This window comes from Canis lupus, chromosome 12 (assembly GCF_003254725.2).
Source record: "Canis lupus dingo isolate Sandy chromosome 12, ASM325472v2, whole genome shotgun sequence".
Lineage (NCBI taxonomy): Eukaryota > Metazoa > Chordata > Mammalia > Carnivora > Canidae > Canis > Canis lupus.
Genome location: NC_064254.1, coordinates 18,776,007 through 18,792,051, shown reverse-complemented (window position 1 = coordinate 18,792,051; position 16,045 = coordinate 18,776,007). Strand labels below are relative to the sequence as shown.

General features: G+C 37.9%; 1 protein-coding gene across 1 annotated transcript; it reads left to right on the top strand.

Moving 5' to 3' along the window:
• The first annotated feature begins 6,567 nt into the window (after positions 1–6,567).
• LOC112641868 (dihydrofolate reductase-like) lies at positions 6,568–15,476 on the top strand. Its single transcript, XM_049092604.1, has 3 exons — positions 6,568–6,638; positions 14,775–14,802; positions 15,007–15,476. The coding sequence occupies exons 1-3, from the start codon at positions 6,568–6,570 to the stop codon at positions 15,361–15,363; spliced, it is 456 nt and encodes a 151-aa protein (XP_048948561.1). The 3' UTR covers positions 15,364–15,476.
• The last annotated feature ends 569 nt before the right edge of the window (positions 15,477–16,045 follow it).

The following is a 16,045-nucleotide window of genomic DNA, read 5'->3' as shown; positions in this document are numbered from 1 at the left end:
AAACAATAAACATAAAGCACTCAGCCCTGTGCCTGGCATATGCCAAATGCTTACAAAACCAGTAGCATTTATTAGTACATAGCTAGAGTCCAGAGGAGCAAAGGGGGAGAGGAAATTTTACCTCATTCGTATTTCTATACTGACACGTTGTTGACCTAAGTAGCTGAATGAATATACACATCCAGTTGTACAATGACATCATCCTTTCTAAAACAAATTTCTGACCTCACCTGGTCTGCTAAAAAATTATTTAAAATGTGGAGGGTGGGGAGGGAAAGCACAGATGGCAATTTCATGCTTGATAATTCAGTCCTTCTCATTTGAGTTGAAAAAATAAAACAGACTATAGATTCTTCCTCCAGCCATGTGTCTTTGACTATTAAAAAAAAATACATAATAGTCTCATCAGGATTTAAAGTTTTATAGTTTTAAAGAATTCTTTTTCAAGTACATACAATCATGTTTCTGGAAAGGGTCATCTGGTTGGAACCTCACAGTTTCAGGCCAATAATACAACAAACAAAAATGCCTTGAACAAACCGACCAAAAAGCAAATAAAAACCCATTTGCAACTTGCTGCACACAGCTATGTGATTTCATTTTCAGGAGTCTAAGACAGAGAAAATCACCATACCTTCCAAAACCATTGTGCAGTTGAAAATTAAACATAAGTTGAGAACAGCAACAACAAAAACTGAACAGACATTCATCTGTTCGGTATGATGAGTTACAATCCAGCCTGAAGGCAAAGAGATTGAGTAGATCAGAAAAAAGTAATGGGATTTGCTTGCTCTAGGAAAGCTAACTATATGCCTAGTAAGGCATTGATATGTTGTTAAATATTTACATGTCTGCAGAACTAGAAGTTACCATAACTGAATTAATCCATGTTTTCCTCCATTTTTCTCCCAGGATTATCCTTGCATTTCCACTCCTAGTATGATGATCAAATATTTTAGAGTTCCTATAGAGACCAGTCAGTTCTAGCAAAAGCAAATTTTTCTTAAGAGAACAAAAAGTGATATAATTTGTCTTAATACATGAAAAGAGGCATTTGATCTTACACACAAGACGTTTTCTGGATAGAAAATTCAAAGTTATCAAGAAGACTACATACATATGATTACATACATATAAGAAGGTGTTAATAAACCATGAAACTGATTACCATGATTAACTTTAAAATAGCCAGAACAGTCCACGAGAAAATAAGCAAAGAGTTCTAAACATAAGTAAAGGCCTTATTTTCAAAATGGAACATCATTAGAGATAGACAATAGACATAGACACAGACACAGACTTTTGTTTCCTCTCCGGGAAGTTTAAGGCGTCTCTCTAGGACTTCCCACATTGGCAGATAAGCCAAGAGCTTGAAAAACTTACTCCTTTAACACAGGATCTACTTCACTAAAGACTTGAAAAGTAGGTGAGATGTTGATTCCATTCAAAGTAAAATAAAAATATAAACATATATTCCTACTAGAAGATGTGGAATAAGCAGAAGCCCCAACAAAATGGGGATCCCTGGGGATCAGCGGTTTGGCACCTGCCTTTGGCCCAGGGCGTGATCCTGGAGTCCCAGGATCGAGTCCCACATCGGGCTCCCTGCCTGGAGCCTACTTCTCCCTCTGCCTGTGTCTCTGCCTCTCTCTCTCTCTCTCTCTCTGTGTGTCTCTCATGAATAAATAAATAAAATCATATATATATATATATATATATTTACTTTATTAAACATAAAGCAATAAATATGTTCCAGGCATAGTTACAAGCATTTTACAAATACTATCTATCATCTAAATTAATCCTAAAACAACCTGAAATGAAGATTCTATTATTGTCTCCCATCAACAGATGTGAAAACTGAGAAAAGTTTAAAGAATTGCCCAAGCTCACGTGGCTACTAAGTAGCAGAACTGAGCTTTGAATCCAGACTGCTTGCCTACAAAACCATGCTTGTCATAACTTCGCTCCATTCCGTATCTTTCCTTGGAGACACTTCTGTTTGCAAATAAATTTAAATCTCTGAACATTTAACTTTTCTACAAAGCCCTGAGAGAAATTTTACCTGTATAGTAGGTACCATTTCACTGGCAAAAATCAAAGTTTTTATGGGAGAACTTCCCTAGAGACAAGTTTAAAATGCCTTTTTAATCATGAATCGTGGGGCAACTGGGTGGCTCAGTGCTTGACTATCCGCCTTCGGCTCAGGTTGTGATCGCAAGGTCCTGGGATTGAGTCCCGCAACATGCTCCCTAATGGGAGCCTGCTTCTCCCTCTGCCTATGTCTCTGCCTCTCTCTGTGTGTCTCTCATAAATAAATAAATTAAAATCTTAAAAATAATAATAATAATAATAATTATCAATCACTTTAGAATTACTGAGGAATTAATAATCCCACAGTTCCCTTTAGGAGAAAAAGGTGATAAACTTCAAGAATATGACCTTGTCAATTATATATATATATATATATATATATAAACATTTCAGAGAGCCTAGGGACAGATGAAAACAGAGATACCTGGAGCTGTTTGGTGACTTGTCCGTGGCACAGTTTCCTTTACAGGCAACACATCCTGAAAAGGGCACTGTGAGTTCAGAGCAGCTGAACATGGCAGCTGGCAAGTCTTGTCTTCTCCATCCATCCTATTCCTGAAGAAGGAAGCCTGGTACAGTCTATGATTCTTCGCAAATGAGACTTCCTGCAGTAGAAGAATCATCAGTGACAAGGCCCATGAGCAACAAGAAAGAAGAAAAATAAGCTTTCTCAAGGAAAGCAGGCCATAATGACTGATTGTGGACTAGATAGCATTGAACGTAATTGCCTCCTTCTTCTTGGTAAAGGTCAAAGCCATCTTCAAAATGATTGCCCTATTCAGCTTTCTCATAATAGATTGGGAAATATGACTCAGACAAACACCCAGAAAGACTTGGACCCTAATTCCTCAGGTTTCCTTCTGGATAGCATTTAAGCTTCCTAGAAAGTGGTACTCTAGCATTTACCAAGGCAGTTTTTTTTTTCTTTCCTGTCTTTCAACCCAAGAGAATATAAACTTGAGAAACCATGTGTTTATGTGCATGTTTGTAGTTTTATAGAGTCATCTGACTTTTCAAGACATCAAAACTAAATCGACGACTAAAAGCAAAAGCCAAGCAAAATCAGGCACATGAGATTCCATTCAAGAACCATTCCACTTTGAGATGAAGGTGAAGGTTAGCAGTCCCTCCTGATTACTTGTCTTTGCACTAATATTTCTAACTGAATCAACATCCAAGAGATGGTGCTTACTCAGGATTCTACTCCAGATTCTGGAACCGAGGTATCTACATAAAGTGTAAGTATTAGTTGTTGCCCTAGGCTTACTATTCCTAATTGTATTGTTTTTGTTGCTCTACTTGGTTCAGTAAGCTGATGCATTAATTGTGCAGTAGCATAAAAAGAAAATATAAAATCATGTTAGTTTAAGCAGTGGCTTCTTGACTTCCTTCCCTGAACATCTCCAGGACTACTAGTCAGTTGGAATGAATGGCAAATATAACCTGTTTTCCTAGGAGGTGAGGGAGGCCTTCTTCCAGTTTTATTAACCCCGCTCTCATCATTCCATAGCAAAAACTGCACTTTGGCCATCCTTTTTAGGTTTCTGATCACATCCGGGGCCTTGGTTTCACTTTGATTATAGATTTACCTGGCAGCAGTATTTAAAAGTTGGGAAAAACCGTTAGCTATTTAGTGAGAAGTCTTAGAATAAATGGAATCTCATTATTCCATTCAGAATAAAACAAACTGAAACTGGGCAGCCCAGGTGGCTCAGCGGTTTAGCACCACCTTTGGCCCAGGGTGTGATCCTGGAGACCCAGGATCGAGTCCTACGTCGGGCTCCCTGCATGGGGCCTGCTTCTCCCTCTGCCTGTGCCTCTGCCTCTTTCTGTCTGTGTGTCTCTCATGAATAAATAAATAAAATATTTTAAAAAAGAATAAAACTGAAACTGCCTAAAAAAATCCATATGAGGCTCTTGATAATATGGCCACTGCCAGCTGTCCAGCCTCAGCATTAACCATAACCTCTTCTCCCTGCTTCAACTCAACCCAACTACAGATAAATATGGAGTCATCATTCGAATCTGAATAAATTATGTGACCTCCTCAATATCCTGTGTCTTCTACAGCCATGATATATTTGCATATGCTATTTGTATTGGCTATGGTGGGCTAACTGATATAATAAACAATCCCAGCATTTTGGTCCCTTAACACATTAAGGCTTATTTCTCACTCAAGTCACAATCCAATGTAGGTCAGCAGTGGTTCTCTGCTCTACTCAGTTATTCAGGAACCCAAGTTCTTTCCATTTAGTAGCTCCAATATCCTCTAGAGAAGCCCTTCACAATTGGTGTTCCATATTAGACATAAGCCCTCACTCCTTGGGCATCCACTCTATGTGATGAATTAACCATTTCCTACTAATCTATAATGATGCTAGCTCAGTACCATCCTTGCAAGAATAGAGAAAATAGTTACTAATATTATTTTTCCATAGGGTTTGATTCTCCATGAATCCTTTCAGGAAGGCTGCTCCAGAGCATGGTCTTCAACACTGCTGAATGTTAGAAAAGCCAATGATCTAGGGCCTTAGAATTTTTAGTTAGATCATCTGCACCCAGCCCAGCAAAGATGTGTCACACAGAGGATGAAAGAGGATGCGTGGAAAATCACACAGGAGGTCTTCCTAAGGGGTAAGGCTACTGTGAATCATTTCTGTCGACAGTCATTGGTGAGAATCCACATAGCCCCACATAGCTGCAGTGAGTCAAGAAATATAGTTTTCCTTCTTGTGCCTAGAAGGAAAAGGAAGTGGGGGATGATACACTCTTAGCAATATCTGGTCATACTCTTCCCTTTACTTGCAGAGAGGACTCCTTTCCCTTACCCCACATCTACAGAATTGTTCTACTTGGTAACTCTCTTTGCTCTCTGAAACCATACTGACTTGTTCTAGAAAAACCTTCTCTCTCCATGCCTCCAAAGCTCCTAAGATACACCTTCATAGGTGCACTCACCACACGGAAGTATCCTAGCTAGCTTCTCTGTCTCCTCTAGCTCCAGCTGTGTATTCCTAGTGCCCTGCTGCAGCTCAAGACACACAACGGATACTCAATACATTGCAAGACCAGAGATGCCTGAGTGGGTCAGCGGTTGAGTGTCTGCCTTCAGCTCAGGGTGTAATCCCAGAGTGCCGGGATTGAGTCCCATATTGGGCCACCGGCAGGGAGCCTGCCCCTCCTTCTGCCTGTGTCTCTGTCTCTGTGTCTTTCATGAATGAATAAGTAAAATCTTGAAAAAAAAAAAAAAACATTTTTAGCTAGATGAATAAAAGTATTAGAACGTACTTTACATAGATATCATAGTTAATCTTAACAAAAATCTATCACCTCTATGTCTTAGATTTAAGAAACTTAGAGGCCTAGGGGTGTCTGGGTGGCATCAGTCAGTTAAGCATCTGCCTTCAGCTCAGGTTGTGATCCCAGGGTCCTGGGTCGACTTCTGCATCAGGCTCCCTGCTCAGAGAGGAGTCCACTTCTCCCTCGCCCTCTGCTGCTCCCCTTGTGTGTGCTGTCAAATAAATAAATAAAATCTTAAAAAAAAAACAAAAACAAAACTTAGAGACCTAATAAGTGAAACACTTGTTCCAAGTGACAAATGACAGAGATGGTTTTATATCTGACTATATAATATCTTGTTTAACTGTGCCTGTTATGTTGTATCCTTCCTCTTCCAATTTAAAATAATAATGAAATGATACATGTATAAGGAAAATTACTCCATTCCTTTTTATGCCTCAAAAAGCTCTTCTTGTTGGAAACAGCAGGAACACATTCTCCCTCTTTCAAAACCAACTGAAATACTAGACAAACTATGAAGAAAATACTCAGTACCTTTTCCCTCATGAAATTTCCATTGCATTGCTTGGACAGAATTGTAGCAGCCTAGGTTTATCAAAACTAACTAGCTACCATTCCTAAAGGAACATAACTTTGTTATTTTTATCAGATATAACCAAGAGTAATCAAGTTTCATATGGCATAAATGGGATTTTGTAGCGATTCTTTTCTTCTGTCCTTCCTCCCTTCCTTTCCAGTACTATTGCCAATTGTGCTATGACAGCTGGAATGAAATGCTACAATAAAAAAAAAAGTCTCCTTCAGAAGGTAGCAAACAATGTCTATTTCTCAACTGGAACTAAACAGTCCTACAGGGGTTCCGTTTCAACAGAAAGGTTGATATTAAAATAAGTAAATAAAAATAGGATAAATATTAAACCAAAACAGGATGCCTGGGTAGCTCAGTGGCTGAGCATCTGCCTTTGGCTCTGGGCGTGATCCCGGGTCCAGGATGGAGTCCCACATCAGGCTCCCTGAGTGGAGTCTGCTTCTCTCTCTGTCTATGTCTCTGCCTCTCTGTCTCTCTCTCATGAATAAATAAATAAATCTTTAAAGAAAATTAAACCAAAACATAGAAGCCAGTGATATGCACACACTCAAACATGGTGGCCAGCTGCAGGTGCCTGCAGAATGGCAGGAGACAGCTCAGATGCACAGTTGGTGGTGGTGGTCAGGGCAGGTGGCAAGAGCCAAGGCCAACTGTGGGTGCACTGGCAGCTGTGTTGGCATGCACTGCTTCTGGCTGCTGGGTCTCACCATGGGTACAAACTCGTATAATTCTTGAGCTGGGTATGGTATATTGGTACACAGCATTTCTTCTCATCTTCTTCTACTGCAACTTTATTACAAAAACTGGAAAGTTAAAAATTAAATCCCTAGATTTTCCTTTTGACTAACAAAGCACATGAGATTTGCAAAATAGTTTCCACCAATTAGATGCATTCTCTTGAAATTGAGCCCCGGTGGTGCAGTGGTTTAGCGCCGCCTGCAGCCCGGGGTGTGATCCTGGGGTCCCGGGGATGGAGTCCCACGTGGGGCTCCCTGCATGGAGCCTGCTTCTTCCTCTGCCTGTGTCTCTGCCTCTCTGCCTCTGTCTCTCTCTCTCTCTTCCTTTCTCTCTCTCTCTCTCTCTCTCTGTCCCTAAGAATAAATAAATAAAATCTTTTTTTTTTTTTAAGATTTTATTTATTTATTCATGATAGACACAGAGAGAGAGAGGCAGAGACACAGGCAGAGAGAGAAGCAGGCTCCATGCACTGGGAGCCTGACGTGGGATTCGATCCCGGGTCTCCAGGATCGCGCCCTGGGTCAAAGGCAGGCGCTAAACCACTGCGCCACCCAGGGATCCCCTTTTTTTTTTTTTTTTTAATAAGTAAAATCTTAAAAAAAAAAAAAAGAAAGAAAGAGGAAGTGAAATTGAGATCACGTTCCTGTGACTTTTGTCACATTTTCATGACAAGTGAACCTATAAAGCCAACATCCACAGCTGTGTAGATATTAATAGAGATGGAGCAACAATATGTGGGTTCAGCTACCCAGTGCACACAGTTACAGATGCACAGTGGTACTAATGATGACAGTGGCAATGACAGACTTCTGAATTCTCAATTTCAGCAAGTTTTTGACTCATGGTTCCAGTAGCACCCTCTTGAACCCGTACCTTCCTAAGTGTGGCAAAGGCAGAAGCTCTTCTGACAGACCCAGTAGTAATCTTATTCTAAGAGGCTTTCCTGCAGGCCCAGTAGAATGTTTGCTCTCTAGCACTTCCAATAATTTTATAAGCATGTAACTAACCTGTGTTAAATTTCTTACTATTTAAAATACCCAGGATGCCTGGGTAGCTCAGTGATTAAGCGTCTGCCTTGGGCTCAGGGCATTATCCCAGGGTCCTGGGATCGAGTCCTGCATTGGGTTCCCTGTAGGGAGCTTGCTTCTCCCTCTTTCTATGTCTCTGCCTCTCTCTGTGTCTCTCATGAATAAATAAATAAAATCTTAATAAATAAATAAATAAATAAATATCCGAAGTATTTTTGTTTAAAGCACCAAATCCTAATTGATATGAATCTTAAAATAACCCTGTGAGATTCTATTATTATACCTCTTTTAAATATGAGAAAACTGGGAAATCAAAAAGTAAAGTAAAAATATAAATGATGTAGCAATAATATCACAGATTGAGAGAAAATATTTGCAAAACACATGTGATAGATGAGCTGTATCCAAATTATACCACCCAAAAATACCCTAAAAAGTGAGGAAAATACTGGAGCAGATACCTGCCTGGAAAAGGTATACAGATAACAAATGAGTATATGAAAAGATGTTCAACACTGTATGTCATTAGGGAACTACCAATTAAAACAATGAAAAGATACTACTACATACCTATTGGAATGGCTAAAACCCAAAGCACCAACATCACCAAATGCTGGTGAGGATGTGGAGCAACAGGAACTCTCAGTAATTTCTGGTAGGAATACAAAAATGGAAGACTTTTTTGGAAGTCTTTGGAAGACAGTTTTGTGATTTCTAACAAAACTAAACCCACTCTTACCATTCCATCTAGCAATCACACTCCTAGATATCTACCCAAAGTCGTTGAAAAGTTATGTCTATACAAAACACTGCACATGGATATTTAGGACAACTTTATTCATAATTGTCAAAATTTAGAAACAGCCAAGATGTCCTTTAGTAAGTGAATGGTTAAATAAACTGTGGTATATCCAGAAAATGAAATATTGTTCAGCAGTAAAAAATGAACCATCAAGTGTCAACTATACTTCAATTTAAAAAATAATGAATAAAATTAAAATTAAAATACATAAATAATTAGCTATTCTAGCTTAAAAAGATATGAAGGAAACTTAAGTGCATACTGCTAAGTGAAAGCAGCAAGTCTGAAAAAGCTACATACTATATGATCCCAATCACATGACATTCTGGAAAAGGAAAAAATAAGGAGACAGTTAAAAGATCAGTAGTGGCCAGGGGTTCAAGAGAGGGAAGGGATCAACAGTTGGAACACAGGGGATTTAGAGGGCAGTAAAATTATTCTGTTATTGTAATAGTGAGTATGTGACATTACATATTTGCCAAACCCAAGATATTACACAATACAAAGACTAAACCCTAATGTAAACTATCCATTTTAATTAATAATAGTACATCAATATTGATCATTAATTATAACAAATGTATTATAATAGTGCAAGATGTTAAAAGCAAAAACTATGTGGCGCAAAATACATAGGAACTCTCTGTACTTTCTGCCCAATTTTTCTGCAAATCTAAAACTGCTCTTTAAAAAAGCCTATTATTTTTTTAAAATTAATTACATGAGAAACTAGCTATAAAAAAAACAATATCTATAATCATACTTAATGATAAAAAGATGGATGTTTTCCACCTGAGATTAGGAGCAAGACGAGGTTGTCTATTCTTACTACTTCTATTCAACTATGTACTAGAAATTCTAATCAGGGCAATGAGGCAGGAAAAGGAAATAAAAAGAATCCAGAATGGAAAGGAAGGAGTCAAACTATCACTATTTGCAAATGACATGATCTTGTATATACAAAACCTTAAGGAATCCACCAAAATATGTTTGAACTAATAAACAAGTTCAGAAAGATTGAAAGATACAAGATAAACATTTTAAAAACTATTGCATTTCTATACACTAGCAATGAACAATCAGAAAATTATACTAAGAAAACAATTCATTTATAAGCATAACAAAGAAAAAATTACTTAGGAATAAATTTTTAAAAAGGGATACTTAAACTTTCAAAATTACAAAATTCATTAAGAAATTTTAAAAGACCTAAGTAAATGGAAGGTCACTCCATGTTCATGGATTAAAAGATTGAATATTAAGATGGTAACCCTGCCCAAATTGATCTACAGATTCAACATCATCCCTATTAAAATTCGAAGTACCATTTTTGCATTATTTGACAATCTGATCATAAAATTCATATAGAAATGGAAAACAACCAAAACAATCTTGAAAAAGAAAAACAAAGTTGGAAAACTCACTTTTTCTGATTTCAATACATACTATACCGCTATAAGAATCAAATAAGTATGGTCTGGTGTAAGGATAAACACAGTTTAATGGAACAGAATTGAGAGTTCAGAAGTATATACTTACATTTATAGTGGATTCTCCACAAGGTTGCCAAAAAAAACTGAATGGGTAAAGAATTTCAACAGCTGGTGTTGGAACACTGGATATCCACATGCAAAAGAATAGTTAGACCCCTCTCTCATACACTATATAAAACTGAACTTAAAATACATGATAGTCCTGGGGTGCCAGGCTGGCTCAGTCTGTGGAGCATGTAACTCGATCTCAGAGCAATTGAGTTCGAACTCCACTTTGGGATTAGAGATAATATACATACATACATACATAAATTTAAAAAAATTATAGTCCTAAATGTATGAACTAAAACTATAAAATTTATATTAGCTTCCTATGGCTGCTGTAACATATTATCACAAATTTGGTGACTTATAATAACAGAGATTTAGGAACACCTCATTGGCTCAGTGGTTGAGCATCTATCTGCCTTCTGCTCAGGGCATTATTCCAGGGTCCTGGGATTGAGTCCCACATCAGGCTCCCCTTGGGGAGTCTGCTTCTCCCTCTGCCTTGTCTCTGCCTCTGTGTGTGCCTCTCATTAATAAATAAATAAAATCTTAAAAAATAATACTAATAACAAATTTATTCTCTTACGGTTCTAGGGGCCAGAAACCCAAAGCTGGTAACACACAGAAGTATACTTGAGTCTTTAGTCAAATACCGATCTGTGTATACATGAGAGGCCAAGAAAAGAATAACTAGAATATAATATGCTTTTCAATGCTTAGAGCCCACATAAGGCTGGGAGGAGTTCTTATTTCTACCAATCACAGAGATAAGGTTTCCTAAGTCATGGGTCATGAGGATTAGAGTCTTCAAAGGGATATCATCTTAGTAGTGGGATTAAATTAGTCTTATAGTAAAAGCTCCTCTTGATCCATCCTAATAAAACTTAAAAACTAATTTTGAGATTTACTTTTGCAACTTTCTAAAGAGAGAAAACAACACACTCCTTGGGGAAAGATGAGGGATTGAGAAGATTGGCCCTAGTAAATAATTACTAAGCACCCGGAGAGGACAGGCCTGCCGAGGAGAGAAACATCAGCACTGGTGTTGCAGACAGTAGCTGTCTGAAGCTGAGGAGAGGAAAAGATGAACTGAAACCCAAAGAATAATCAATTAAAATAAACAAATTATATATGTTACAGAATTATTAGGAAAAGAGGTTGCCAACAGTTACAACATATATATTCAGTCTATTGAACATATTGCATATGTTAAAAAACATAGAGGGAGCTCTGTATATGATGAAGAGAGAGATGTAAGATATTAAGAAAAGACTCAAATGGCAATTCAAGAGATGAAAGATATAATATCTGAAAGGAAAAATACACTGGAAGGGATTATCAGCTGGTTAAATGCTGCATGAATACACATCAGTAAACTTGAAAACATAAAACCAGAAACTGTTCAAAAACAAAGAAAACAAAAGAAACTAAAAATAATAATCAAAAAAAATAAGCAGGGGAGGGATCCCTGGGTGGCGCAGCGGGTTGGCGCCTGCCTTCGGCCCAGGGCGCGATCCTGGAGACCCGGGATCGAATCCCACATCAGGCTTCCGGTGCATGGAGCCTGCTTCTCCCTCTGCCTGTGTCTCTGCCTCTCTCTCTCTCTCTCTGTGACTATCATAAATAAATAAAAATTTAAAAAAAAAATAAGCAGGGGAAAAATAGAAAAACATGAACAGAGCATCAATGATCTGTAAGATAATAACAAATAGTCTAACATACATGTAATTAAAGTACCAGAAGGAGTGATAAAAAATAAAAATAATTGAAGAAAATATTCCATTATTTTCCCAAACTATAAATCTACAGATCTAAGAACTTCTACAAACTCTAAGCACAACAAATATAAAAGAAATCACACTAAGGTTCCTCATGATCAATCTACTGAACGTCAATGACAAATAAAAAATGCAAAAGCTATCAAAGAAAAAGACATATTATATCCAAGAAGAAATTATATCCAAGAAGGAATCACAATGTGAATTAGAAAATCTTTTAAAGCATGGGATCCCTGGGTGGCGCAGCGGTTTGGCACCTGCCTTTGGCCCAGGGCGCGATCCTGGAGACCCGGGATCGAATCCCACGTCGGGCTCCCGGTGCATGGAGCCTGCTTCTCCCTCTGCCTGTGTCTCTGCCTCTCTCTCTCTCTCTCTCTGACTATCATAAATAAATAAAAATTAAAAAAAAAAAAGAAAATCTTTTAAAGCAAATGAAAACACATCATATAAAATTTTGTAGTATGCAGATAAAGCAGAACTTAGAGGGAAATTGATAGCTTTAAAGTTCTAACATTAGAAAAGAAGAGCTTAAAATGAACTATTGGGACTTCATCAAGATAAGAAGCTTTTGCACAGCAAAGGATACAGTCAACAAAACTAAAAGACAACCTACAGAATGGGAGAAGATATTTGCAAATGACCTATCAGATAAAGGGCTAGTGTCCAAGATCTATAAAGAACTTATTAAACTCAACAGCAAAGAAACAAACAATCCAATCATGAAATGGGCAAAAGACATGAACAGAAATCTCACAGAGGAAGACATAGACATGGCCAACATGCACATGAGAAAATGCTCTGCATCACTTGCCATCAGGGAAATACAAATCAAAACCACGATGAGATACCACCTCACACCAGTGAGAATGGGGAAAAATAACAAGACAGGAAACCACAAATGTTGGAGAGGATGCGGAGAAAAGGGAACCCTCTTACACTGTTGGTGGGAATGTGAAATGGTGCAGCCACTCTGGAAAACTGTGTGGAGGTTCCTCAAAGAGTTAAAAATAGACCTGCCCTATGACCCAGCAATTGCACTGTTGGGGATTTACCCCAAAGATTCAGATGCAATGAAACGCCGGGACACCTGCACCCCGATGTTTATAGCAGCAATGGCCACAATAGCCAAACTGTGGAAGGAGCCTCGGTGTCCATCGAAAGATGAATGGATAAAGAAGATGTGGTCTATGTATACAATGGAATGTTACTCAGCCATAAGAAACGACAAATACCCACCATTTGCTTCAAAGTGGATGGAACTAGAGGGTATTATGTTGAGTGAAGAAAGTCAATCGGAGAAGGACAAACAGTGTATGTTCTCATTCATGTGGGGAATATAAATAATAGTGAAAGGGAATATAAGGGAGGGGAGAAGAAATGTGTGGGAAATATCAGAAAGGGAGACAGAACATGAAGACTCCTAACTCTGGGAAACGAACTAGGGGTGGTGGAAGGGGAGGAGGGCGGGGGGTGAGGGTGAATAGGTGATGGGCACTGAGGGGGGTACTTGACGGATGAGCACTGGGTGTTATTCTGTATGTTGGTAAATTGAACACCAATAAAAAATAAATTTATTAAAAAAAAGAAAAAAAAGAAAAGAAGAGCTTCAGATTCATAATATTAAAATTTTTATTTTTTTTTTAGATTTTATTTATTCATGAGAGACACAGAGAGAGAGAGAGGCAGAGACACAGGCAGAGGGAGAAGCAGGCTCCATGTAGGGAACCTGATGTGGGACTCGATCCTGGGTCTCCAGGATCACGCCCTGGGCTGAAGGCAGGCACTAAACCGCTGAGCCACCCAGGGTGCCCAAGAAATTTAAAAAATAATAATAATAATAAATCCAAAATAACTGAAGGGAGAAAATAATAAAGATAAGAAGAGGAAAAAAACAGAAAAGAGGAAAACCACAGAAAAAATGTTACCCAAAATCTGTTTCCTTGAAAAAATGTTTCCTTATAAATTTCTAGCCAGATTAATCAGAAAAGAGAGAAAACACAATTACCAATATCAGAAATAAAAATGTAGCATCACTGCATGTTCTATAAACTTTAAGATAATAAAAGGATTATTATGAAGAACTTTATGCTAAAACAAGTAACAATTAAAATAAAATGAAAAATCCCATGAATGATACAAAGTACCAAAATTCATTCAAGAAGAAAAGAAACAGATAATTTGAATAGCCCTATTTTTTAGAGTCAAAGATTGTGTAGAGTAAGTAGAACATTTGGATCTGATTTCATATATTTAACTTAGTCCCCAAACCAAGTAGCCCAACACTAACTCTGAACACTGACTTCAAGGGCTTATATGAACTAAACTAGAACCAATAAAGGTCATTTAAATTCAGACTAAGACAACCATAACTATATCACTGTAGACTTGCAAATCCCCAAATGGCAAATCACGCAGCCTATTTCCAGGGTTCCCAAACCTTCTACCATTCCCCTGTTCTGCACTCTGTCTGGCAAAGTTCAGATTAGGCCATAGGCCAGGCAGTAGCATAATAATATGACTTTAATGACTGGATACTTTAATAGGAGGCAAAACATTTTAAAGGAAAAGTACTAAGGGCACCTGGGTGGCTCAACTGGTTAAGTGTCTGCCTTCAGCTCAGGTCATGGTCCCAGGGTCCTGGGATGAGCTCAGCATTGGGCTCCCTGCTGAGTAGAAATCCTGTTTCTCCCTCTCTGACTGCCACTCCCCCTACTTGCTCTCTCTTTCCCTCTCTCTCTCTTTCTTTCTTTCAAGATTTTATTTATTTATTTGACAAAAAGAGAGAGACAAGACAGATTATTAGATATGAGGTCTAAAATGCAAATACCCCTAGAGGCAAATGTTAGTTTTAGCATCAGGCAGGTGCCTGGCTAACTACTCTAACACTGTCATCTTCCCTAGGGCCTGGGAATTACTTGCGGACTGTCAGGTGAGTCTTCAGGATAACATTTCACACACACACTCCTTCCTTCTTATTCATCTCAATTTTGCAGAATCTTGTTTCTAACGCTGGCTGTGTTACTTAAATGAAATCATCTCATTCTTATTTGAAAATCTAGGTTTTTTTCATCCTTCTGAAATTTAACAATAAGTGGATACAATCCAATCCGAAATAACTTTGTGGTTCTTTCAGGACAGAATTAATATAGTTCTCAGCAGAGACCTCAAGGAACCTCCACAAGGAGCTCATTTTCTTGCCAAAAGTCTGGATGATGCTTTAAAACTTACTGAGCAACCAGAATTAGCAAATAAAGTGGACATGGTTTGGATAGTGGGAGGCAGTTCTGTTTATAAGGAAGCCATGAACAAACCAGGCCATCTTAGACTATTTGTGACAAGGATTATGCATGAATTTGAAAGTGACACGTTTTTCCCAGAAATTGATTTGGAGAAATATAAACTTCTGCCAGAATACCCAGGTGTGCTTTCTGATGTCCAGGAGGAGAAAGGCATTAAGTACAAATTTGAAGTATATGAGAAGAACGATTAATGTGAAGATATTTTTTGATTTATTTCAAGTTAGTTCCCCCCCCCACCAAACAATTCTATCTATATTTTAATATTAGGAAAAAAAACTTTTGTCGACTCTAAGTCCATGGATAATTCTTTCTAAGCAGTGTGATTTTATTAATCTTAACTAGACCATATCAGACATCATTTGTGAAACATTTCTTGCTATAACTGTGTTGCCCATCAAGGACCAGTACCTGCCTAGGGTAGCGTATCTACCAAGAACCAAAGAGAGACAATCCCTGATAGCATGAGTTGAAACCAGGACTTACAAAGATAGGACTAGACAGATTTGTCCAAAACTCAGAAATGGGTTAAAAACAGAAAAGCGAGGGCTCAAATATTAAAATTAGATCAAAATAGGAACTTTGATTTCTCTATCTATATCACACTCCTGAAAAAGTTGTTCACTCAGGAAATCAGTAAGTTGAGAACTCTAATAATTCCATAGGGATAGTAAAAAGGCAGGTAGGACACTACCTTAATTTTAAAGATTAAAAAGAAATGTCTGAGACCTCTAAAAACTGTTTTAGATCTTCAGTGAGATTCCATGGGATGTTATGATGTAAGAAGAATAGGCTGTTCCTTATAAAAAAGAGTAATAACAGCACATGGCTAAAATTAGAAATTAAGAAGGTAATGAATTGGAAATGGATAATGCT